At 37.9% G+C, this 26,304-nt stretch overlaps 1 protein-coding gene and 1 non-coding gene across 6 annotated transcripts in view; both read left to right on the top strand.

The window, feature by feature from the left end:
- Positions 1 to 26,304, top strand: part of DIS3L2 (DIS3 like 3'-5' exoribonuclease 2) — a 339,592-nt gene that overhangs the window by 153,665 nt on the left and 159,623 nt on the right. For all 5 annotated transcript variants that reach the window (XM_072719168.1, XM_072719171.1, XM_072719169.1 and 2 more), the window contains 2 exons: positions 2,276 to 2,523; positions 20,209 to 20,382. In XM_072719168.1, coding sequence (XP_072575269.1) covers positions 2,276 to 2,523; positions 20,209 to 20,382 — 422 coding nt within the window. The remainder of the gene's footprint in view (positions 1 to 2,275; positions 2,524 to 20,208; positions 20,383 to 26,304) is intronic.
- LOC112925565 (U4 spliceosomal RNA) lies at positions 10,769 to 10,914 on the top strand. The gene has a single exon (XR_011994603.1). It is a non-coding gene; the product is annotated as a U4 spliceosomal RNA (small nuclear RNA).

Here is a 26,304-nt window from a genome sequence, read left to right as displayed (position 1 = left end):
GACAGTGATTTTAAATCAGCCATCATAAGTATGCTTCAACAAGCAATTAAAAATTCTCTCAAAACAAATGAGTAGATAGAAAATCTCACCAAAGAAATAGAAATTATAAAAAAAAAGAACCACGTTGGAAATTTGAACTAAAAAATACAATAACAGAAATAAAATACTTTCAGGATGGGCTCAGTAGTAGGTAGAGGTGACTCAGCATAGGATTACCTAACTCAAAAACATGTCAGTAGAATTTATCCAATCTGAACAGAGAGAAAATAGGCTGGAAAAAGTGAACAGAGTTTCAGGAAGTTGTGGGGCAATAAAATGGATTCAACATTCAGATAATTGGAGTCCTAGAAGGAGAGGATCATCAAGAGAGTGGGCTTATAGATGGTGCTGACTGGAACAGGTTAAAAAATACTGTAGAGACTTTGAGATTGGAGCAACAATTGTATAACACAAATGTGTAATGGTGTCCATATGCATCATTGTAATTCTCTTCTGATGGACTCCATAGTTTGTGTTTGAGGTTGGAGAATAGCAGTGGCTGAACTGTCCCAGAATTGAGGATTTTTTTAGGGTGGGTGTGGTGGAAGGCCAACAGAGGTGAGGCATTTGATGATGGAGGTGAGAAGACTAGAAGCGATGGAACATGATGTCCCTTGGAGGTAGGAAAGGATTCAAGCATTAGAAATAGCAAACAGACACAGAGAGCAGGCTGAGGTCAAGGCACTAGTAATCTTGATGTGGTGAAGAAGCACAGGAGAGTAAGGGAGCTGGATGACAGGTTAGTCTGAGATGATAAGATTTGGACCAGACCCAGAAGATGCTGAGGGGTAACCATGAGGATGAGTTGCTGAAATGGAATGGAAGTGAAGGCCACCAGCATTGAAGGGATACTAGGACTATAAGGGCAAAATATTGGCTGAGTCATTTGCATGGAGATGTAAGCCAGTACTGTAGAGCAGCTAGGAGGTCCATGGATGACAGTAACAAGAAAGGGATAGCCTGAACCATGGAAGGACACAGACCCATGCATGAAGCAAGAAGAGTAAATGGTCTGAATGTGACCATATAGCACAGGAAAACATGGATGTCTCATTCAGGGGCTGTGTATGAAGAAGGAACAGTCTCTGTGCAAAGGGCCTGGGATAGACAAGCCTATGTGAGGACAAGATCAAGGATTCCTGACAGAGGAGACAGCAGCTTGTTCAAAACAGAGTGGTGTTTTTCAAAGAAGAAGGAAGAATTAGGAGAACATAGAGCCTATCATGGGACTGAGATTTGATGAGAGGACAGGTGTCCATTGGAGCAGCAGCCAGGTGCCCCTGGGGCAGAGGAGAGGCATGCTGACTGGTTGGAGATTCTTGCTAGACAGGCTGAAGCCCCACATGGAGTCAGAGACATGAACAAGAGTGGTAGCCAGCTCACCAGCAGTCTGAGCCTTGGCTCAGGGGTCAGAGTGGAATGCTGGCAAGTAATTCCAGGGAAGAGACCAAAGTGCAGACAGTCTGCAGTGGGAAAAGGAAACAGTTCAGAAAGGACTTTCCAGGGTGAGTGAGGGGATTCACTTTCTTCAGGAATGCTTCTCTTTTGGTAGAGGTAGTATGTCCTTGTAGTGGTGTGGCAGCCTGAATCTTTGCCTGGTGAAATGAAAGAGTGGATTTAATGTTGGAAAGAAGGAAGGTGAAAAGGTTTCCAACCTTTTTGTTTTTGGTTTTTGAGAGGGGGAGACAAAATCTTAGGCAGGCTCCACGCCCAGCTCAGAGCCTGCCATGGGGCTGGATCTCATAACTCTGAGATCATGACCTGAGCTGAAATCAAGGGGCAGGTGCCTAACTGACTGAGTCACCTAGGCACCCTGGTTTCCAGGTTTTAAAGGCATAATAAAGACCAATTCCTTATTTATTTTTAATAACATTTTTAAAAAGCAACTACTATGTTATTCATGTCAGAAAAATGTAATGCAGAGCAAATTCTTAGGACCATACATCCCTGCTGGAGTCTTAGATACCTCCTTAAGACATAGGTCTTGGTTATATAAGCACTTTCATCTGATTCATCCATGTATTGCATGGTTTTCTCTGCATAAATATGCTCCCTGGATACTTAAGTTGTTACAACTTAAATATGTGTTTAGTCACAGAGCATCATGAGAGGCACTTCATTGGGACCTAGACAAACTGCTGGGCTCAGCTAGTTGACCAGATAATATCTTGCTGACTTCTTCTGTTATTCAGTCCTATAGGTAAACAACTTTTGACTATATCTTTGGTGTTTTCAGGTGGTTTACATCTCGGAGAAAAAACATTCCCGAGCAGCAACTGGCTTTCTCAAACTCTTGGCTGATAAGAACAGTGAACTGTTTAGGAAATATGCCCTGTTTTCTCCCTCGGACCACCGAGTGCCTAGAATTTATGTGCCTCTCAAGGACTGTCCCCAGGATTTTGTGACTCGGCCTAAAGATTATGCCAACACACTCTTCATCTGCCGCATCGTGGACTGGAAGGAGGACAGCAATTTTGCCCTGGGGTAGGTGATCTTTAGTAAGAAAAACCACAGAGCCTTGTCAGAACTCAGTTTAGGTGGCCTTTTGGTAAACTCTTTTATGTATTTTAGTTATTATTTCTTTATTTAAAACATGAGTACTTGACATATTTGGGTCATGGTTTTTCAGAAATTGCTATTATCTACCACCTGGACTGGTCACCTGTGGGTTCCTTGAATCGCCAGGCAGTCACCTTTTTTTGTTTGTTTTTGGTTTGGGGCATAAAACAAGCAAACAAGCACATCCTGAGTCTCTACTTATTTCCCATTATGTCATGAACCCTGTTTGTAGTTATGAACTGCAAAGAATTTGTTGTATCAAACAATCAGACTCCTCCTTTCAGATGCTAGTGTTAAAATATGCAAAATTCCAGGCGTTTCAGGGGACCCCAGTCTTCCGTGCTTTAAAATACAAATATGAGGCAGCACGGTGGAGACAGCTGAGTGGTGGAGGTCAGCAGGTTAGGGGTGCCTGGGGCCCCCTTGCAGACTAGCTGGTGTTGCAAAAAGCAGGTTCTTGATCTAGAGGAGGAGGATTTGTGGCCTGAGCTGCTAGATAGTGGCAAGATTGAGATTTGTGTCTCTGACTGATGCCAATCAGACTGTCCTGGATCAGTTCTCCACTATGCCTGTTCCCATGCTGCAGTGGAGCAACAATGTCTGCTTTCAAGTCACGCACGTGTTCTCCAACATCGAGACGGGCATCTGCTTTGTGTCTTTCAAACGCTGAGGCCAGGACATGTAGTTCTGGGCTGGTCTCTATGGAGCCTGTGTGACCAATTGCAGTGTGGTTGTGTGGGCCCGGCCGTCTTAGTTGAGGGCTGTCCTTGCAAAACGCCTTGACTGGTGCCTTCCAGGACCTGGGACCACTGGCCTGGACTTCTCATTAACCAAGGGCATGTACCTCCCTGGCATCCTGGGTACTCCAGGATCCATTCAAGGGTCCTGCTGGGCCCCCTCTTCAGGATCTGGAAACTACTAAGAAAGAAAGTTCTTTCTTCAGAGCTACCCACTGCTGTTTTGGGGCAGTCCTTCCCCTGTCGGTGAACACAGAGGAGTGCTGGTCTTACAGAGGGCTCTCGGTCCTCCCCCCGAAGACCCTCTATCCTGTCTCCTCTCCATCCTGCTCTCAGGGGCTTTACCAGTCCCTTTAGAGAAGGCCTCTCCTCTCTGAAGCAGAATCCCATCCTTATGCCTAGGACAGTTCCAGCCACCTTGGGTGGCAAACTTAACCTCTTGTAGCTTCAAGACTGGGACCAGGTTTCCCATCTGAAAGTCCACCAGCTCAAAAAATGTTTGGAGATTTTCAAGGATCAACCTGTGATTGTATGGTGCATAAAATTATTTTTTATTTTGAATTTTTTCACAAACATTGAAAGAATAATATATCAGCAACAACTATCTGCCAATCATATATAATAATTTTATAATTTGGCCAAAAAATATAAATATGAAAGTATATTTTAATGATATGCTTTTTTGGTATCGATCCTTCAGAGGTTTTACTTCAGGTGTTAAAAATTAAATTACCTGACTGGAAGTAGGAAGGGGTACCATGTTTTTATGGAAGCTGTCAAAAACCAGTCTAACTTAAATATAGATTATGGAGTCATAGAGCATCATGGATAACCACTTCATTTTGATCTGAAGGAACTGCTGAATGTAGCTGTTTGATCAAAAGCTGTACATGTTTTTTACAAAACATTCTTACAATTGTATCCATTTTGAAAGAAGAGCAATAGTAAGTTTTAGCTATATCTTTAGACCTTTAATATGAATGGCGTCTGATTTATGCATCTCACAAAATGAAAATAAAGGTATACAAGCAAAAAAATAAATAAATAAAAGTGTACAAGCTATACAAGCAAAAAAACAAATAAATAAAGGTGTACAAGCTAGAAAAGTTTGTTACGACACTTACTTTTAAGCCAGTTTGGTGACTTGCTTGCTGGCCATCTGACTTGTACAGGATGGGCCCTTCTGGGAATGTCCTGTAGTTATAAGTACCAACGCTAACTGGATGGCCACAGTGTACTGCTTTTATCTGATTTGTTCTATTCTTAAGACTCTTATGACTAGCAAAGTAAGCCAAATCAATTCTGTGTGTGACACCTTGTGCCATTTAAGAAATACTGTCCTGTGCCACTTTTTCAGTGATGTGAAGATCAGTGTGATTTATATGATCTCAGAGCCACTCAGGAACAACTCTACTTTTTTGTGCTCAAGTGGAGTGATTGCAATATCATAATTTTTAAGCCTAACTTGTTATCCAAAAGTGATGTCAACCCCTTGAGTCCTAAATAGTCCTCCTCTGAGGCTTGCCAGTTTCTCACCATCAAGTCCAAAGGCCTGATAATGGCTGTGCCACCTGCCCCCTGTTGGTTGGGCCTGCCACACTCTACTTGGAAGTGAAAAGGGAAGAGTTTCACATAAAAGCAGGAAATCCAGCCTTGCCTTTTATCTGCCTGTCTTATCCCATTGTGTATACTTGATTGGACTACTTCCTTAGCTATGAAATTGTAAGGGTGTAGTCAAGAAATCTTCATGATGTGAGTTTCTCTTATTGCTGGAATGGTCTTACAGGTTCCTTTTTCACAGCTGAGCCATTATGTCATCAAGAACTCTTTCCTTGTGGGTAAATTACCGTGACAGTTGAAAAAGGAGTCAAGCCTTTGAAGCAGCAGGGATGTTTGCAAGAAAGAACATTTGAAAAGAGTAGCTACATATTAATCATGTACTCCTCAAAATAAAAATATTTGAAGATCCTTATCCTGGGATGGAAAACACAACTAAGTTTTTCTCTACTTTCTTAGTGTCAAGACAGTAAAAGGTGTCATTTATGGAAATATGCCTTTTAAGATCTTAGTGAAGAAGAGAAAATTTATCTGGAGAAAGAAAGAAAATGTGGTAGGTGCTCATGATGAAGTTCTCAGATGGTGTCTCTCTCCTGAGGGGTGCGGACTGCAGCTGTTGGGCCTGGTGGTGGTCGCCTTGCCATTTGTCCTGGCTGTCGGTTACTGATCATTAGGCCCCAAGGTCACTGTTTCCTGATCAGAACATGCCAGGACTGCCTGGGCCCCCTCTCTCATCTTTGCTGGGTTTGGACCAGGAGTTTGAAGGTGGTGCTTGCTGTGGCTATGAGTGTTTGTGGCTAGCTTCCCCAGAAACTCTGCCCAAAAGCTGAGGTTAGCCAAAGTGGCTTCCTTTTGATTTTCTTCCCTGCCCCTGCACTCTGCTCTTAAAAATTTTCAAACTTCTTCTGTCTTTGTAATTGCTACTATTTATTCAAGTCCAGGGTCATTTACTCCTTCTGTAGTTAAATTCAGTTCATGAGACAGGCATTGATCAACTATGTGTAAGTTGCTCTGCCATTTGATGTGAGAAATACAAAGGTAAACAAGGTATGGTTTCTTTATTCAAAGAAATTATAGCCTAACCCAGAAGGACTTGTATATAAACATCATAGGATTCATTTGATTCTAAGAAATGGAAGCCTAGTTGAGCTAATTTAAATAAAAGTAGAAATTAATATAACAAACTGGTGGTTCGAGATGCCTGGATGGCTCAGTGGTTGAGCGTCTACCTTTGGCTTAGGGCATGATCCTGGGGTCCTGGGTTCGAGTGCTGCATCAGACTCCCCATGGGAGCCTGCTTCTCCCTCTGCCTATGCCTCTGCCTTTCTCTGTGTGTCTCTCATGAATAAATAAATAAAATCTTAAAAAAAATAAAAATAAATAAAAATAAACTGGTGGTTCTTCTAAAACCCAGGGCAGGAAATGGATGGGGATCTCAGAACTAACAAGGTAGCAAAAGAATTGCAGCTTCTCTCTTAGCCATCCTGATAAGCCAGCTACCACATGCTATCTTTTCCATACCCTTTCTGCACATGAGCTGTATTATTTTGCATTCTCTACACAGCAGCCATCTTCCTGCTCAAAAGTATACATGATCCCCAAATTAGCACTGCCCGTCCTCTGCAGGTCACACACTGAAGTCTGGGTCACGATACAGTTATTTCTAGGGTAGAAAATCTTACTGTTCTAGCTTGAGACAGTTATTTGTCCTGATCAGTAGTTTTAACCAGAGGTAGTAGTCCAGGGTCGCATGGCCCACTGCCCAGGGGGTAGGAACTGTGGGACTTGAGCCTCTGGGAATGAGTGTGGATAAAGCAGACAGATTGAATGGCCTGTCTTTTAGCTCTAGCTTTAGTGTGAAACAGAATATTGTAAATTCTGCCATTGGAATAAAGTAGTTTTCTGGAAGTTTAGAGGACATGGGCAAAGGGAGAAATCTGGGATTGTTTCTGGGAGAACAGAAGCCTCTTTGCTGAAAGATCACTCTGATTGAGTCCAGAGAGAACAGGAGAGGATGGAACTGAAAGCAGGCAGTCCTAACAGGCTATTGTGTTAACATGGGGGTGGGGGTGGGGAGAACCGGAAATAGATGAACTGTAGTGAAGGCTGCAAAAGGAATGAAAAGATTCAGAGGGGGATGAGGAAGGTGAGTTCTCCTAGACCCATTGGAAATTGTCCAATTGGAGAAGGACAGAACCTTGGGTGAACGCGCAGATGTCTGACTTGAGTGTTGGGGAGATGACAATGGCATTTAAACCCGGTGCACTGTGAGCAGTCTCCCCAGCTCCTGCTCTTCCCTTCTCTTATGCCTCATTGTTTCCCAAGCTGACTGTGTGTGTTGGTAGTTCCGGACGTTTGCACACTACACTTGCTTTCCCAGCAGTGAATTTCTCCTTTCTGCTGTTTGTTTAGTGAAAAACTCAACTTACTTGCTTACTTAGTTTCTTACTTTATTTATTTATTGAAAAACTCAACTTTAAACATAACTCCTTTGTCTACTTGAAAAATGTTCCCCGAGTTTTCCCTCATGGGTGCTCCCATAGTTTGTAATAGTACTACCATTATTGTAGCTCTGGCTCGTTTGTATTGTATTGCTTATGCAAGGTATTTACTTGGACATGAATTCTTTTAGGACAAGGACTCTCAGTGAAAGTTTCCTGGCTGGTTAGGAGGCCATCAACGTTGGTGCCCCCTTCTGTGTAAGCATTGCTTCTCTGGCCTTAGTGGCACTGTGGTGCCTCCCGTTAAGGGGAGACCAAAGACTATTATAGGACCGGAGACCTTTGGGTATTAGAAAGTTATTTTTCATCTTGTTCTTAGAGCTATCACGAGAGATCTCAGTTCAGCCTTGGTTACCGCCATACATCATATCTGCCACATATGCCTGCATGAATCTTAGTCCTGTAATGCTAGCAAAAACCAAGGTGATCAGTTCTTAGTGAACCCTTGCTGGCTTGTAGGGATCACTGCTGTTTGTTATACATCACAACATATTTAGTACTTTTCCTTTTAGTATGAGACTCTTGTCCAGGATACTTAAAAAGCCACATTGGCTTCCTCGCTGGAATGATTTGTAATTATGTAATCAGATTTACAGTTTTAAGAGCTTCCCAACCCTCTTAAATCATCTTTCCCTTTAGAAACTCTTACAGTAGAATTCAGGTTTATATTTTCTCAGGCTTTTGTGAAATCTACTGTGCTAAAATGTAGAGTTTATAGTCACAGCCTTTCCTTCCAGAATCTCATGAGCATGGAGATATCATGGTCACTTTCTCCTAGATTTGTCATAGTTTCTTCTTGAATATTTAAGGATAAATCTTAAAGAAAATGGAAAAGCTTTATAGGATCTACCATAAGGAACATGATAGTGTTTCTTGGTAACACTCTAGACTAACTGAAGATATATAATGTGAATTGACCTAGAGCAAATAGATATATTTATATTATTTGCTCTAGCAAACTTTGGTAGCTTTAAGGGATGGGGAGAAGGAAAAATAAATAGGTCAGTGCAGGTAGAGCAGGATTGAGAAATTTGGGGTTGAATATGGGATAGTCTAGGCTTACTGGGAAGCCATTGAAATGAGGACTAGAGAAAGGGTCACAGTGCTGCTCATTTTAATAAGCAAAGGACAGCAGCTTCTATTGGAGAGGGTGACTGGGTGAGATGAAGGGTGGGGGAAGTTCTGATTGATGAGGCATGTGGTAGAGGAGGACATGGTTGGGGGAAGGGGGAGCCTGTCATCTATTCTGGTATTGTTATCTCCCAGCTTTGACCTGTCAAGTTCCAGTTATCAGGCAATTAGAAATATTTTTTGACCATTAGAAGGAAATACTATACTTTTACCATTCCATTCAGTTTTGATAGATACTGAATTTCTTAAGAGGTAGCTATGAATTGGGGAGGTGATCTTTAAATTGTATTAAATTATTTTTAGTAGGAAAATGAGATAATAATGAGGTTGGTAGAAAAAAAACAGGAGAAATTAGTTTCATTGATGCATAGTCTACAAGATTAGCAAATTCAAAAATAGCTCTATCCAGTCTTTTCCTCTATGCAAAAGGAGTAATTTCACCTTATTAAGAGTATTTTCCTTATCTGAAGGCTCCTCTTCTGAAGAAGAGGCTGAATTATATAATCCTCTGGCTTGAAACTTAGACATTTAAGTCCTTCTCAGGACTTAAATATGGCTTTAGCTGGCTATTAAAAGTAGCAAATCAGGCTGAGGAGGGGGCTCTGTTTTTGTGACTGTTGGGCTCCACCTGGTGGCCTCTAAGATCAGCTTTGGGAAAAGCTACATCTTCAACTTTGAGAGCATTCTGGTCAAAGCAGAGCAAAAGTAAAAGGGATGGAGGAGAATGGTCCTGAGCCAGGCTTTGGTTACCAAACCGTTCTTTCCCTCACGCTGTAGCAGTCGTTAACACTTCTTCCATGGTTGTCATCTTCATCCACAGTTTCTAGGGCGTCTCCTTGAAAATGCTATCTCAAAGTATGAGAGCACCATCAGCCTTCTCTTACACTCCTTAAATGGTTTCATCCTCCTCTTTGCTCCCTTCACATCTACATTTGGCGCTTCTGTGTCAATCTTCAGGGCCTTCCCTAAAATCGTGTAATATTGTTGAGCCTTTTTTCTTCCTTTTTTTTTTTTTAATTTAAATTCAGTTAGCCAACATATAGTGCAGCATTAGTTTCAGATGTAGTTTTCAGTAATTCATCAATTATGTATAATACCCAGTGCTCATCACATCACATGCCCTAGAGCCTTTTTTCTTTTCCACATTCTGCTGTTTTCACTGATCTTTCCACTTTTCCTGAAGTCCCCGTTCCTTACTTGGTGCTTTCTGCTGAGTCATGATAATGAGGCAGAAAAAGGGAAAATAACATGTTCCGTCCTCCTCATTATAGAAAATAATAAATAACATGTACATCAAAGATGTGTTGTACTTGCCACACTTTTTCTTTACCTGTGTTGTTATGCGGCTTTTGGGTTCCAGGTGTTGTTGATGTTTGATTGCCCTACACTTGCAGGTTTTCAAGGATCTGCTACCATTGTACCTGTTTGAATGCAGTTTCCAGCATGGACCAGTATGCCTGAGAGCGTTTACTTGAGTGATAATCATTACAGGAATGTATGTCTGTCCTCCTGCGTATAGCCTAGTTTTAAGGCTAAAACTTTATAAGAGACTATGTGGTGGAGACAGGAGGATGGATGATTTAGAACACTAAAGTTGACCGTTAAGTGTTCTTATTTTCTTTAAGGTAAAGAGGCCAATTGGAGGGGACTTGCTTGCTTAATTTCTTATATCTATAGCTTATCCTTCCCCTTAGTAAGTTTTTCACTTGTACATGACCCAGACCTAATGCTTATTTGTATAAAATATTCATACACACACACACACACACACACACACACAACCCCCACCGATGAACTACAGGAAACTAGGAATCTTGTTTCAGCACTATCCCCATGGATTCTATAGTAGGATCCAGTTGTAACATCATTGATTGTGAATGGGAATGGTATTTGTGGAAGAACTCTGGTGAGTGAGAAATATTGAAGTGGTAATCATTATAAATCATTCTAATGAGGACAGCTCTCTATCTTAAAATGATTTATTGTATTATCAAAATTAGAAAAAATTAATTTTTTGAAATACATACATATTATATATTTACTAATACAATTATTTAAAACTTGTACCACTGGAAGTAAAAAAAAACTTCTAGAATTTCACTCCCAGAAATAATTGCTATTAAGGGTTTGGTGTATATTTGTCTAAAATATTGTTTTAAAAATACTTGTTAACACTCATTGCAAAGTATGTTTCACAGATAAAGTATACATGTAACACTTACATAATTTTTGAATTCTAATATTAGCTTTGCGCAGTGGCAGTATCATAGCCAATGAGGTTTATCCGAGGCGCGATTATTGCTAATTGAATTCTAATATTAAAACCAATCCACAAACTGACTACCCCGATTAAGAAATATATCACATAATTGTTGAAGAGCCCTATGTTCCTCTCTATCCTAACCACTGGTTTTTTTTTTCCCCAAGAGGTAACCACTTTCTCAAACATGCTAATCACAATATGCTTTTCTTTATACTTGATCCATATTTATTATCCCTAAAAGTATTAGTTTAGCTTGTTTCTCAACCTTACAAAAAAAAATCCATGCTACATATATTCTTCTGTAAACTTGCTTTTTTCGTTTAACACTGTTTCTAAAATATATTCATAGATTTCATTCATTTTAATTCATAATATTTCTATTTCCTGAAATATGCCACAATTTATTTATCTAGCATTGGATATTTGGGTTGAATCCAGGTTTTTCTATTAGAAATAATGCTCCAATGAACATTTAACTGCTTACTAACTAAAGTTTCTCTAGATTCTACTCAAGAGTAAAGTTGATACATCACGTATATGTGCATGTTAAGCTTTATAGCCAAACCATTTCCAAAGTGGTTGTGCCCATTTTTAATCCTACTAGTAGTATGTAAGAGTTTCTGTTGCTTCACATTTTTATCAACCCTGGATATAGTTAGACTCTTCCATTTTTGCCATTCAGGTGATATCTTGTGATCTTAATTTATATTTTCCCAATTACTAATGAGATTGAGCATCTTTTTATATTTATGGTTATTGTTTTCTCTTCTAGGAAATATCTTCTTATCTTTTACATTATTTTCACAGTTAAATTTTTGTTTAGATAAATTTTCAGAAATTGCAAAATGATACAGAGGTTCCTATATACATTTAACCAGCTTCTCTTTATCTGAACGTCTCACACTACCATAGAATATTTATGAAAACAAAGAAATTGGCCTTGGTATGATACTATTAAAATATAGAACTTATTCAGATCTTATAACTGTTTCCACTAACATCCTTATTCTTCCTGAGAAACTGGCCCAGAGTCCTACATTGCAGTTAGTTGTCATGTTGCTGTAGTTATTCCAGTTTGTGATAATTTGTCAGCCTTGTCTTTCATGACCTTGACACCTCTGAGGAGTACTGGTCAGTGATTTTGTAGAATATTTCTCAATTTGGGTTTGTCTAACATTTTCTCGTGATTAGACTGAGATTAGGCATTATTGGGAAGGATATCAGAGGGGCAATTGGTGTCATATCAGAGAGTTCATGTATTACTGGTGATGTTAACCTTGATCACTTGGCTAAGAAAGTACCTACCAGAATTTCTAACTTACTGTTTTTCCCTTGTAATTATTAGACTTTGGGAAAGATTTTTTTGGGACTATGCAATTATTCTGTTTCTCTTTAAACTTTCACCAACTCATTTTAGCATTCATTTTTTATTGGGCTGTTATTTGATTTTTTGGAGTTAAGTATTCTAGAAACTAATCTTTTTAGCAGTTACTGGTAGGGAAAATATCTTCTCTGTAGTTTATGCCTTATTTTTTCATGTTACTAATGTTAATTTCTGAAGAACAGGCATTTTAAGTTGCATTTTCTAACTTTTTGATAGTGGTGTATAGAATTATTATAAACTTTTGTATATTAATCCTGTATCCAGCCATCTTGCTAAATCTCCTTATTAATTTTAATATTTTGGACATAGTTGTCTTTGGATTTTCTGTGCAGATAATCACATCATTGATAAGTAATGACAAGTTTGTTTCTTTCATTCTAATCCCTATAACTTTTATTTCTTTTTCTTATTTTCCCAAACTCGCAATTGAAGATATTTTCCATAGTAATAAGTCATGAAAGTTCAGTTTTAAATGAAAGCAATTTTTTCCTGATATTTTTGAAGTGCTAATATTAATAACTTTGCTAATGTGACATGTAGTTATTAAAGGACTCTAGATACCTAAATACATGTCTTTGAGTTTTATTTGTTTTTACTATCTTAGTTTTCTTAGTTTTCCTTTGGAGTTTTAAGGAGGAATAGTATGCCCTTTTTCCATACTCATTTCCATACTCCATTTCCAAGCTCAAAAGCATTAATTCATTTATTCACTAAACTATCGTGTTTTGGACACCTAGGATGAACAAGTCTCAATATAAGATACAGGAATAATGTTTAGTCTCTTTAGGATGATCTTCTTCATCTGTTGGTAAAGAAGAGACATACGTAAAGCACTATGGCACAGCTAGAAAGTGGCAGGTGCCAGAAAGGAGATGAACCAAAGGACAGTGATAGCACTGAAGAGAGAGATCTATTCTGGAGGACAGGGCAGCTTTCTGGCCTTGCTGCTGTATTTCATGAAGGTGAAATCAATATGGTTCATGTTTTGTGGACCTACTTCACCATGAAAACTGTAAAGGGAATGCCATTAATATAGAAATATATTGCTTAAGGAAGGAGCTACTTATAGTATTTTTATGCTCTAGAGCCAATAGTATAGTACCTTGTCAATATGGAGTGAGTACCTGCAAGATATATGATGTGAACAGTCCTGAGATTTTATTTTTGGTCATAAGAGTGTTACATTTTCTGTGGCAAAGTGAAGGACAGAAAAGAGAAGTTTACTTCTCATGGAAGATACTTTAAAGTGTTTTATATTAGTTAGGATGCTATTTTATATTAGGAAGATATTTTAAAGTATTTTATATTAGGATGCTTCCAAGTGATGGAAAACCCTGACCCAAAGTGATTTAAATAATAAGGGAATATATTATTTTACATAAGTGGGAATCCAGAGGTTGTGCAAGCTCCAGGGCTCAGTGACTTGATGATGTTATCAGTTTGCCCTTTGCCATCTTCAGTGATCTAGTAGTAGATTCTCCGTGTTAGTGAAGACAGCTGCCAGGATGGTCAGACTACATGCTCTCTTGATCAATCCAGCAAGGAAGGGGAAAATCCTGTCCACACAACCATGATACTGATCACAGTCTCCAGGGGAATCATACCCTGATTTTATTACAGTAATGAAGATCTGCCTCTGGAGCTGAAAGTAAGATGAATCCCCCATGTGAAAAAGATGAGGTTTCTGTTAGAAAGGAGAAAGATGGGGAATAAATGTTGGGTGGACAACCAGTACTGCGCATCACAGGTTTTTATTAGATTATAGTAAATGTTTCTATATTTTTAATCAAAAATATCATAATATTAAAAGAAGTCTAAAAAAATGAGAAAAAAGCTACTCATAATCCTTCTTCTCTAAAATAATTAATGCCAGTTTTAGCTATTCCCTTCAGTCTTTTCATAAATGGTTTTACATTGTTAAACTATACTATGTCTTTGTACATTGTGTTTTATGCCAGACATTTTTATGTTGCTACATTTTCAAAATTATTTTTCTAAAATGCATAATAAACAATTGAACAAAAATGCCATGATTTAGTTTATCCTTTACCTGTTATCAAAATCTAGATTCCTTATTTTACGGTGGCGCAGTGGTTTGGTGCCTGCCTTTGGCCCAGGGCGTGATCCTGGAGACCCGGGATCGAGTCCTGTGTCAGGCTCCCGGTGCATGGAGCCTGCTTCTCCCTCTGCCTGTGTCTCTGCCTCTCTCTCTCTCTCTCTGTATGACTATCATAAATTAAAAAAAAAAAATTAAAAAAAAACTTTACTTTTAGAACAGTTTTAGATTTACAGAAAAATTGTTAAAATAGTAGAGAGAGTTCTTATGTATCCCTGGACCTAATTCCCCTATTATTAACTTATTAGTATGGTACATTTGTTGCAATTAATGAACCGGTGCTGACAACATTGTGAACTGAGGTCCATACTTTTATTCAGAAATCCTTGATTTTTAAAAATTGAATGTCCTTTGTCTGTTCCAGTATACCTATACATTTAGTTGTTGTCATGTCTCCTTAGGATCCTCTTGGCTATGAGTTTCAAAGTTATTTTTGACGGACATATTTTAATACAGAGTTGGCTGAAGTATGATTTTTAAGAGAATCAGTTAGACATTTTGATGCAACATTAAACGATAGTTGTCCAAAAGCAGCTGTAGCTGTCTTTATAAGACAATGACGAAAAAACAGAAACTACTTAGAAAGCTGTAATATTTGAACCATAGCTATGAAAGGGAAAGTTATTTTCAGTATTTAAGTAAAACTTACACCAAAATTTAAAATGCAATCAAACCCTTTTGTAAGACAGATATTAGGGATCCCTGGGTGGCGCAGCGGTTTGGCGCCTGCCTTTGGCCCAGGGCACGATCCTGGAGACCCCGGATCGAATCCCACGTCGGGCTCCCTGTGCATGGAGCCTGCTTCTCCCTCTGCCTGTGTCTCTGCCTCTCTCTCTCTCTCTCTGTATGACTATCATAAATAAATAAAAATTAAAAAAAAAAAAAGACAGATATTATAGTAGATTTTGCTTTTGTTTAGAGCCTGGAATATTCTGATTTTGGGGGTGATGGCAGAATTTGTGAGTAAATAGCATAAGAGTCTTTCTGGGGCATCTAAGGCCCAAATGCATGAGCTCTTTCAGCATGCTGACCTGTTAGATTTTTATCTTCTGCAGGCTGTCCAGGCTATGCTGCTCTCAATTATATCTCCAGTGAAAATCTATAATAAATTTATTTAAATAAGGTACTTGAGAAATGTTCTCTGGAACTTAGTAAAATAAATGCTAATTACTACTAATAGAAACTTGGAGTCATTGATAACATTTGGAAGCCATAACCAAAATATAATTTTGTCTCTATGAGCCATATTGTAATTTTAGTAAACAAATCAAGATTCTTTGGATTCAGAATATAGCCTAGTGAAAAATTTTGCCAGAACGCAAAGCACTAATAAAATTAAAAACAATTTTTTTCATTAAATTTCAGTAAAGGTACGATGACTGATATGACTTTGTTCAGACAATTAATATTAGGTCCATCTTTACCTGCTTACTCTTGTTCTCCTTACTTTTCACCTTCCCTCCCCAACAGAGGTAGATTCAGTACTCAGCACTAGTCTTCTTTTCAGAGAAATTTCTCCATCTCTTGGTAGGCCACAGTTCTTCATCTAGTAGTTTTTCAGAAAAGGTTTATGAAAACTATGTTCCTTGAGTTCTTGCATTTAGAAATCTTCATCTTCAAAATCCAGTAGCATCAATAGAATATGTTTCAGTGGTGATTTTCTGTATTACATTTTCTGAGAAATGGCATATATGCCCTTTCTGTGTGTAAAATTTCTCTTATTTCAGAAAAGTTATCTTAATAATATCTTCAAAATGTTTTCTATTCCATATATCTAGTTCCTTCCTTCAGGAATACTAGTTATGCCAATGTTGGATCTCGTTCATTGGGCTTTCATATCTGTCTGTTTTCTCTGTAAGCTCTTCACAATTCTTTGTACTTTTAAATTTCATTTTTCTCACTTCTCTCAAAGCTGTATCTTGAGGAACCTTATTTTTTTCAGTCAGTTCATTAGTTACCCTCCTATATGACCTTTGTTTTTGTAGTGGTTTTCTTTTTCTTTTTCTTTTTCTTTTTATTTTCTAGGTCTGAAGCACTAATTTTTATTTCCTTTTGTGATTTTTTTTTTATTATGCACTTGCATCTTCACTTTGGTGACATATTCTTGGGAATACCTTTGATCAAGATAGTAATTTCTGTGGACACATACTTAAAGAGTATGTTTTATCCTTCTGCCACTTCTTTTCCTTGTTTCTTTCTTCTTTGTTAAATAGAATGCCTGGGATGTCACCTTCCATCTTTATTATTTCCTTTTGTGATTTTTTTTTTTATTATGCACTTGCATCTTCACTTTGGTGACATATTCTTGGGAATATCTTTGATCAAGATAGTAATTTCTGTGGCCACATACTTACAGAGTATGTTTTATCCTTCTGCCATTTCTTTTCCTTGTTTCTTTCTTCTTTGTTAAATAGAATGCCTGGGATGTCACCTTCCATCTTTAAATGAGGTCTTCCTAGATTTTAGTATTATATTTTAAAAGTTAGATATTATAAAATGCCTTTTGTTCAAATGTTTAGGCCCTGTTCCACTTTGGGGGTAAGATAATCCTTTTTGGCCATTCTAATGTCACCAGGTAAAAGTAGGGTGGCCAGTGTGTTTTAAGTCTACCTTACGAAGACTGTTACTGATGCTATCACCACATAGAAAAATGTTTATTTTCTTGCTAGTTTCATACTCCAATCATGATGACCTGACTAGAACACTTGCAGATGGTATATGATCTCTTCATGATCTACATCATTGTTTATACTTCTCCCAGAAACTATGTATGCTGATTTTATATAATTAATTATTTTATGTGATATTTTAATACCATAGGGTAGAGTCATGTGAAATTGTGTCTTTCAGGTAAAAAATGGTCACATATATTGGCAGTTTCATCTCTCAACATAATCTACGATTAATCTCTCTATATTATTACTGGCCATTCTTCAGTCTTTTTCTTCTGAATTATCCCTCAGCTGTCTTGAATTGCAAATATGTTTTTTTTTCCCCAAGAAACGGAAGGATGTTCCTGTTCTTTACTCATTTGTTGAGAGTCTTGATCATGAATGGATGTTGAATTTTGTCCAATGTATTTCTGCATCTATCAAAATGATTGCATGTTTTTCTCATTATTTGCTAATATAATGAATTATATTGGCTGATTTTTTGAATGTTGGACCAGATTTTTAAATCTTTAGTTGGTCATGACGTATTCTCCTTTTTATATACAGTTGACCCTTGAGCAATGCAGGAGTAGCAGCAACGACTTCTTGCACAGTTGAAAATCTGTTTATAACTTTCAACTCCCCCAGGATTTTACTACTAATAGTCTCTGTCGATTGGAAGCCTTACCAATAACATAAATAGTCAGTTAACACGTACTTTGTATGTTACATGTATTATGTACTCTATTCCTACAATAAAATAAGCTAGAGAAAAGAAAATGTTCTTAAGAAAATAAGGAAGGGAAAATACATTTATATTACTGTACTGTATTTATTTTTAAAAATCTGCATATTAGTGGACTGACACAGTTCAACCCCATATTGTTCAAGGGTGAATTTATATGTATTAATATTTCATAAGAATTTTAAGAATGAGGGATATTGGGATGCCTGGGTGGCTCAGTGGTTAAAGTGTCCGCCTTTGGCTCAGGGCATGATCCTGGAGCCCTGGGATTGAGTCCCATATCAGGCTCCCTGCATGGTACCTGCTTCTCCCTCTGCCTGTGTCTGTGCCTCTCTCTCTGTTTCTCATGAATAAATAAATAAAATATTTTAAGAAAAAAAAGAATGAAGGATATTGATCTCATGAATCCTTTGTCTGATTTTGGTATCAAGATAATGCTGGCTTCATGAGACCAGTTGGAAAGTGTTCCATCCTCTTCTGATGAAAGAGTTTGTATATAATTGGTATTAATTCTTTTCTTAAAATATTTGGTGGTATTTACCAGTGAAGCTATCTGAGTCTGGAGTTTTCTTTGTGGGAGGGTTTTAAAGTATGAATTCAATTTTTTAAATAGATATAGGAATATGTAGGTATTGGTTTCAGCTTTAATAATCTTAGGCAGTTTGTGTTTTTCATAGAATTTATCCATTTCATCCAAGATGTTGAATCTATTGACTTAAAGTCTTCCTAATTTCCTTATTATCTTTTTAATGCTTGTAGGATCTATAATGATATTTCCTCTCTCATTCATGATTTGGTAATTTGAGTCTTTCCTTATTCTTCTTGATTAGCCTCACTAGAAACGTTCCTCTTTTATTCTCTTTTCAAATAATCAGCTTTGATTTTATTGGTTTTCTTTATTACAGTTCATTTTCTGTCCCTTGATTCTTATTTCTTTATTATTTTATTCCTTCTGTTTACCTGGAATCTAATTTGCTTTTCTTTTTTCAATTTTTTAAGATAGAAGCTTTAGATTACTAATTTGAGACATATCTTCTTTACTAATATAAACATTACATTTATTTATTTTTATTTTTTTCATTACATTTATTTAAAGCAAAAATTTCCCTCAAAGCAGTGTTTGAGCTGCTTCTCACAAATATTGATATATCATGTTTTATTCAGTTTGAAATATTTTCTGATTCTCTTTTTATTTCTCATTTAGCCCACTGGTTATTTAATTTCCAAATATTTATGGATCTTCCTGATAGTTTTTTGTACTTTTTCCCCTCATATTTTTGCTGTCTTTGACTTTTCAATATCCTTTCTGGGACATCAGCTGCTAAGTTTGAGGAGGTGATACTGCTCTGAACCCATGTTGTATGTGGGGAGCCCACAGGCAACCCACAGGCTACCTTGAACTTATGCAGGAAGGCAGGTATATGTGTCAACTATGGGCTGGCTTCTTTTGGCTGCCATGTGAGAGGTGGAACCAGCCCTGCTGCCACCACTTCTGTTGCAGTAGTAAAGCTGAAGATGGGAATTTGTTAGAAGCCTGCATTTCAGGCAACCACATCCCCAGTCTCCCTCTACCATTCTGCACCTAAGAACTCTAGCAGCCAGGCATCTACCCTTACATAGGAAACAGAATCTTCTTCAAAGAAATCTAATGGCACCAGAAAAAGCTCTAAAGCCAGAGCTAACTCCTTGTGGCAAGAGTATCATATTTCCTATTGACTATCTGTATGCCACATATAACTTTAGATTTAAGGTCTGAATGTGGCGTGCCAGTGCTTATGAGAATTGAGCACCATCAATTTTGGTATATTTATAGATGACCATAGATGATTATTAGTATTTGCCTTCTAAAAGGTGGAACCCTACTAATAGCATCAGAAATATCCCTTTAAATGCAATCTTACTTTTTATGGACCAATACCCCAAAATGAGAATGGTAATTTGCCGAATGACCAGATTACAGATAATTTTAACTTTCTTCTTGATGTATTTCTGTATTTTCTAACTTCTCTACAATGAACCTGTTACTAGTTGTTCAGATAAAATATTTTAAAATGTTAAGGCAAAAATTAGAATTGTGAAAAAATGTAAGTATCTGATCTAATTTAGTAAGAATGTCTTAAGGTATAGGCACTATTGAAACTAACAATTTAATAGCAAACTGGGCTAATCAGAATTGTCTCTCAATGTATTGCAAGAAAAGGAATTGATGAAAGCTTTTAACAATATCAATTTGACTTTTTCATGAAAAACAATTGCAAGAAACTTAAGGAAGGCCATCTGGCCCAACTCCCCCATGTCAGAATTCCTGAAGAAGGTTAAAATTATACTGTAGTTAGGGATTTAACAGGACAAGAGTATTATGGTCTCTTCTGCTTGGTTCCTCCATTCACTGGTAATGGTGTTCTTGCTGGGGGAAGGGCAGGAGGTTTAAAGGTTTTCCTACTACCCTCAGTTTTAGAGATGAAACAGATGCCTGTGATCCATTAATTCACTAACATAGTTGTTCCTCTCTGTCTTGTTCATAGGCAACTGGCTAAGAGTCTTGGGCAGGCCGGTGAAATTGAACCTGAAACAGAAGGAATACTAACAGAATATGGTGTGGATTTCTCTGATTTCTCATCGGAAGTTCTAGACTGTCTCCCTCAAGGCCTGCCCTGGACAATCCCACCAGAGGAATTCAGTAAGAGAAGAGATTTAAGGTAAATATCTGTAACTTTTTTTTTTTTAAGATTTTTTTTCTTTTTTTAAGAGAGAGAGCACGTACACACATACACACACATACAGAGGGAAAGAGGGAAGCACGCTCCCCACTGAGCAGGGAACCTGATGCAGGGCTCCATCCCAGGACCCTGGGACCATGACCTGAACTGAAGGCAGATGCTTAACTGACTGAGTCACCCAGGTACCCCTGAAACTCTTTAAGAACAACTTGTTTCTACCTTTGTCTTCTAACTTCACTTTCTTAGGGATGGGGCTCAGATGTTTCCATCTTTCTAATAACATTCAAGATCAGTTCAACTGAAAATTAAATGCTATGTACCAGAGGTTGGCAAATTACGGCCCACAAGCTAAATGCAGCCCACTGCCTGTTTATGTACAGCCTTTGAGCTAAGAATGGTTTTTATATTTTTAAATGATTAAAAAAATCAAAACAAAAATAATCTTTTAAGAAAATTATATGAAATTCAAATTCCAGTACCCATTAAGTTGTATTGGAATACAGCCATGCTTATTTGGTTATATTTTGTTCATGATTGTCTTTTTGCCCTGCAACAGGAGAGTTAAATAATTGCAACAGATACCATATATGGCCTGTAAAGGGCTCTCTAGCTCCTTATAGAAAAAGTGTGCTCATTTCTTTTCTAGACCATTCTGATTTCAAAAGATACAGGTGCTATCTTTCTCTCTCATTGTTATGCCCCATAGGTCTGATCGAATAAAGACAATGTTATCTGGTCAGAAGTACCTTCCTTTAAATGGGCCTCTTCAGGCACAGAGCAAAGGATTCAAAGCTTCTGTGCTTGGAGCTTCATTTTAAAGCTTTACTTTTAGGTCTGGAATTTGTTGGAAAGTACTTTTGTGGTATTTTTATAACAACATCTTCTTTGAAGATGTTTCTTCATTGTGGGATGTTAGTTCTTTTCTGATATTTCTCTTCAGAATTTGGTTTCAGTACTGGCATTCATTTTGGATGCCACATGGAGATATTTAGAACCAAGAAACTTTTCATACAACCCACTGAGGCTGTGGAAGGTTTTCTGCTAGGGTCATCCCGTGTCAGAGTCTTTTCCACCACACTAGCTCACTTCACGCAGCTGAACTTGTGATACCTTCGCTTTTGGTGCCCATAAGCCCACCTAGTTTGAGAATCCTTCTCTTCTCCCCTTTGCTATTGTATCTTTTAGGAATATAGTGCCTTTTTTTCTTTTCTTGCCAAGAGTAAGCAAGGAAAAGGAGATGATAGTCCCCTTTCCTACTTAGAACACATGTTATATATGAAGTCACTTAACTCAGGTGACCATCCTGGCCTTCAGCAGTAACCACTACTCATGGAACTCCTGCTGGTCAGTGATCTTATCAGAGACTTTGAGATCTTGGGCCCAAGCCTTATTCTCTCTGAACCTTCATTTTCTCGTATATAAATCGAGGGCTCATTTTCTGAGATCTTTCCCTAAACTAGAAATCTATATGGCTAAACTTCATTGTTTAAAGTATAAGTCAGGGTAGCCATTCTGCAGTAACTATCAACATTTGAAATGTACCTACCCTTTCACCCAAAAACTTGACTTCCAGGAATCCCTCCTAGTCAAAGTGTACAAGGATAGATGTTCAAGAATGTCCATTGATACTCTGTTGTAAAAGTGACACTACTAATATCCCTCAACAAAGGGATGGTTATTTATTTATTTATTTGTTTGTTTGTTTGTTTGTTTGTTTGAGAGAGAGCCTGTGCCCACATGCAGGTGGGGGAGGAGCAGAAGGAGAGTCTCAAGCAAACTCCCTGCCGAATGCAGAGCGCAACATGGTACTCAATCCTATGACCCTGAGATCATGACCTGAGCCTACTCCAGACATCGGACACTCACCCAACTGAGCCATCTAGGCACCTCAGCAAAGGGACGGTTAAATAACCTATGTCATACCAGCAAGATTGTGTTTCTCGCAGCTGCAAACCAGGAACTAGATCTACGTGGACTGTCCTAAAGGGACTGCTATCGTATGTTGCTAAGTTAAAATAAGCAAGTTTTGGGACTCCTGGATGGCTCAGTCAGTTGAATGTCTGCCCCTGGCTCAGGTCATGATCCCAGAATCCTGGGATCAAGTCCCACATCGGGCTCCCTGCTAGCAAGGAGCCTGCTTTTCCCTCTCCCTCTGCTCTGCCGCCCACTTGTGCACCCTCTCTCTTTCTGTCTCTTTCACTGTCTCCAATAAATAAATAAAATCTTTAAAAAAATAATAAAAAATAAAAAAGCAAGTTTCAAAACAGTGCAAATACGAGCCTTTTTAAAATAAAGCCAAAAAAATAAAAATAGTATCCAAATAAATATACCCATGCATATATAAATATATATTTATATATGTATGTACATAGAAAAAGGTCTGGAAGGAAATGCATCAAACATTCGACAGCGATTATCATTTGTGGACTTGGAGGAGCAGTAGGAGGTAGGGAGGCAGTATTTTACTTTTTATAAATTTCTCTATTTTTCAAATTACTGTTTTAAATAACTGTTATATCTTTTAAAAATTATAAATGGAACTATCAGAAAAAAAGAAAGAGAGGTGCTCAATCTTTTCCAGCCTGATTCCTTGCCTACAGATAAATAAAGCTCTCTAACAGTCAGCCAGCCTGGCCGGCATACTCTCAGTTTCCCTATGCTGCTTCATGTTGCCTTGAGTTAGACCACGGAACAGGGGGCCTTGCTCTCCAGAAGACCTCTGTTAAAATATGCCTGTGTATCCTGTGCAAGGACTCAGAGATATATGTCTGATTCTTAGTTTCATATGTTTTGATACTTAGTTTTAGGTTTAATGGTTATCATAACTGAAAAAGATATGAAGAAGAAGTGAGTTGAACTTACTAAATCATAATACTCATTTTTTAGTCCTATTTACCAATTATTTTCAGAAATACAATCCAGCTAATAAATTTTCATCTTTCACAATGTCAGTCCGTTCTTGCAAATGAGTTGAAAGGTGCTACATTTTTAGATTTTTTTTTAATGGCTTCATAGTCTTTGGCTTTTCTTCAGTTGGCATCTTTACAAACTAGTTAGAAAATTCTATCAGGAAGTTCAAGTGTATACATATGAGTAGTTTTGCAGTAGTGCCGTTTTGCACTTAGATTGTTTCAGGTCCCCAGCTTGTATAACATTTCAAACAACCTTTTTAAAAAGTTTGTCTTCAAAGCCTAAGTTTCTTGTTTGATTTTGTTCAAAAAGCAGTAACTTTTTTTCTTATTGAAACATCACTTTTACCTTGACGGAACATATTTAGTGTATTTTTTTTTTCTAAGGATCTACTAGGTAGCATATGACAGTCATTGTTTTGAAATCATGTAGGTGGCTGGTGATGAATTTATATTAGGAGCAGAAGCAATGTCAACTTTGCCATTTTCCTGGTATTAGTAGAATTAGTATTATTAGTTTAGTATTATCTTCAGTCCATGGATCTTTGTAATAATCTTTTTTAGCCACTTGCCTATTTTGTAAGGATTAGTTTAGCTGAAACTAGGTAATTTCCATAAATCCATGTACAGGGCATGGGCAAAGACCCATTGATCACAGTTGGCTGAAAGCATAGGAAATAATGAGAATGCCAACATCATCGCCTTTGTGTTCTGGAACACGGACTTTCATCTAGACGCTTCAGTAATCACCTGACCCACCTACCTTTATGTATCTATGTATATGTAATCACAGTTAACTTCCTAATTTTTGCAATAAAAGATAAATATAAAGAGAAGTCTGTGGTATGCTGAAGTGTTTTGGTCTGATTACCTTTCCTTCTCTTCCGTCTTACAATAGATTCATTCAGTTTTTCAGCCAACAAATACTAATCAAATACCATTCACAGGCGGTGGGGATTCAGTAACTGGATGGGATTGTGCCAGAGGGGAGAGTTCCTTGGTACAAGTGTTAGTAATACTATGATTTCTTCTGCTCAGAGGTGCAGTGCCTTCAAAGAGGTTTTTATCAATATTAATTTTCCTAGGAATGTCACAATAATTCCAAATGAGGCCCAGCACCCCCCAAAAAACATGTGCCATGAATAAATTAATACATATTCTATAGACTCCTAAGTGAAACCTTCTATGTCTTTCCTTTTCCTGCCTTCTCTCCTATATACATCTACTTATATATATTATTTTTATATGTGTATATGTAATAACGCCAAGTCCTAAGTTAGTTACTGGAAATACAGAGACAAGAAAGGCTTGGGTCTTGTTCTTTAGGACTTTACTCTTTCTCATAGAGACAGATTTACACTCCAACAAATTACAGCAGAGTATGGCAAGTGCTATAATACCAGTATGAATCAACTGCCAAGGGCACTGGTGCTTGAACTGAGATCTGAAAAATGAGCAGGCATAGAGGGAACTGGAGTGACTAAAGCAGTCTTCATTTAGTGATAGGCTGTGGCTGCAGAAAAGGTGACACATTCCCCTCAGACTTCCAGATCCTTCTATGCCAGGGCTCACAACTCCTATGGTTTTGATAGCTCCTTGACCCCTTCTGCTCAGCCACCCTGCCATGGAGCCTACAGTGTTACTCTGGCTCTAGCTACATAAGGACTTCTACATACCCGTTTAGGTTTGGTATTTGAACAATTATATTTGGAACAGAAAAGTTCCATCAATCTTTAAACCTCATAATCCAATTATGTCAGTAAAATTCCAGTTTTTTAGTCCAGTGGAATTGGGGTAATATTTTGCAAACTGAAGTTGAGAGAAATAGTGTTTATTTTGAAAAGAAAAATCGTTGGTTAGCAATTTTCAAGAAGAAAGACTGGTGTGAACTCCTAAGGGTGATCTGGCCCTTCTGGTCAGGAGCACCATTTTTCTGGGCCTTCACCTCCAGTCTCTGGAGAAGCCCCACTTGCATGGCCTAGAGCTGCAGCTCTCTTTAGTAGGGCATCTGAGGTTAAAGAAAAGAAAAGAACAAGCAACACCAACATTGCAAGCCTTTGGGGATCAGGAAGAGAATATATCCAAGGAAACTGCTTAAAGGGGGTTGCACCAGAAGCCCAAGAAACCCCAAGGTTGTTTCTGAGACTGGCTCCAATTATTTCTAATTGCATTCTTATTATTTTGTTTCCTTTGTTGCTAAACTGGAATAGGAAACCAAAGCTTAAAAGCTCAATTAAAGTGGAAAAATAAAAACCTAAATATTGGAGGGGGAAAATACCACGCTGAACTGATTTTTAGATTTTTCCTATAGTTAGTAATATGGTAGAAGTTTGGATCACATACTTTTTGGTAAAATATGAGCTTCCTTGAAGTGGAGGTGGTGTCTATAGTCTTTCACAGGAGAGCTTGTGGATATCTATTTCCTCACTATCCCCTCAATAAAGAGGATGCCCAGTGACCTCCACCGGACCATTACAAATGTGAAACTTGGCACATAAAATTGCTTGCTCTAAATTTTCCAATTGCTTTCTCTCTTTTTTTTTTTTTCCATTTAATGTCGTTCTGCCAACTGGTGATTTTATTATTATAAACAGGACATTGTATTCACTTTTAAGAAGAAATATGAAGCTGGAGGTAAAATTACAAACTGCAGCTTCTCGGCTGCCAAAATAGAAAACAGTGAGCTAAAAATACCGAGCACAGAAAGGGTGCCGTGGCAAGAAATATTGAAATATCTTCAAGATGGAACTGTTCCAAACAGACAGAAATTTCCTTTTACTCCAGGTAAAACCAACCTTGAAATAGCTGCTTGAAAGGAGAGACATATAATACTAACCTCTTTCAGGTCAACCCTTTTGTGGGAAAACTTTCAAACATAACTAACATTAAATGACTAATGATCTTGCTGTTTATCAGGAAGTCCAGTATGATTAAATTGCCATTTAGAAAAGGTTTCCTCTGGTAAGGGAGTATGGCAGCATAGAAGGAGTGC

The sequence above is a fragment of the Vulpes vulpes genome, chromosome 9 (genome assembly GCF_048418805.1).
Source record: "Vulpes vulpes isolate BD-2025 chromosome 9, VulVul3, whole genome shotgun sequence".
Classification (NCBI taxonomy): domain Eukaryota; kingdom Metazoa; phylum Chordata; class Mammalia; order Carnivora; family Canidae; genus Vulpes; species Vulpes vulpes.
This window is presented reverse-complemented; position numbering and strand designations above follow the sequence as displayed.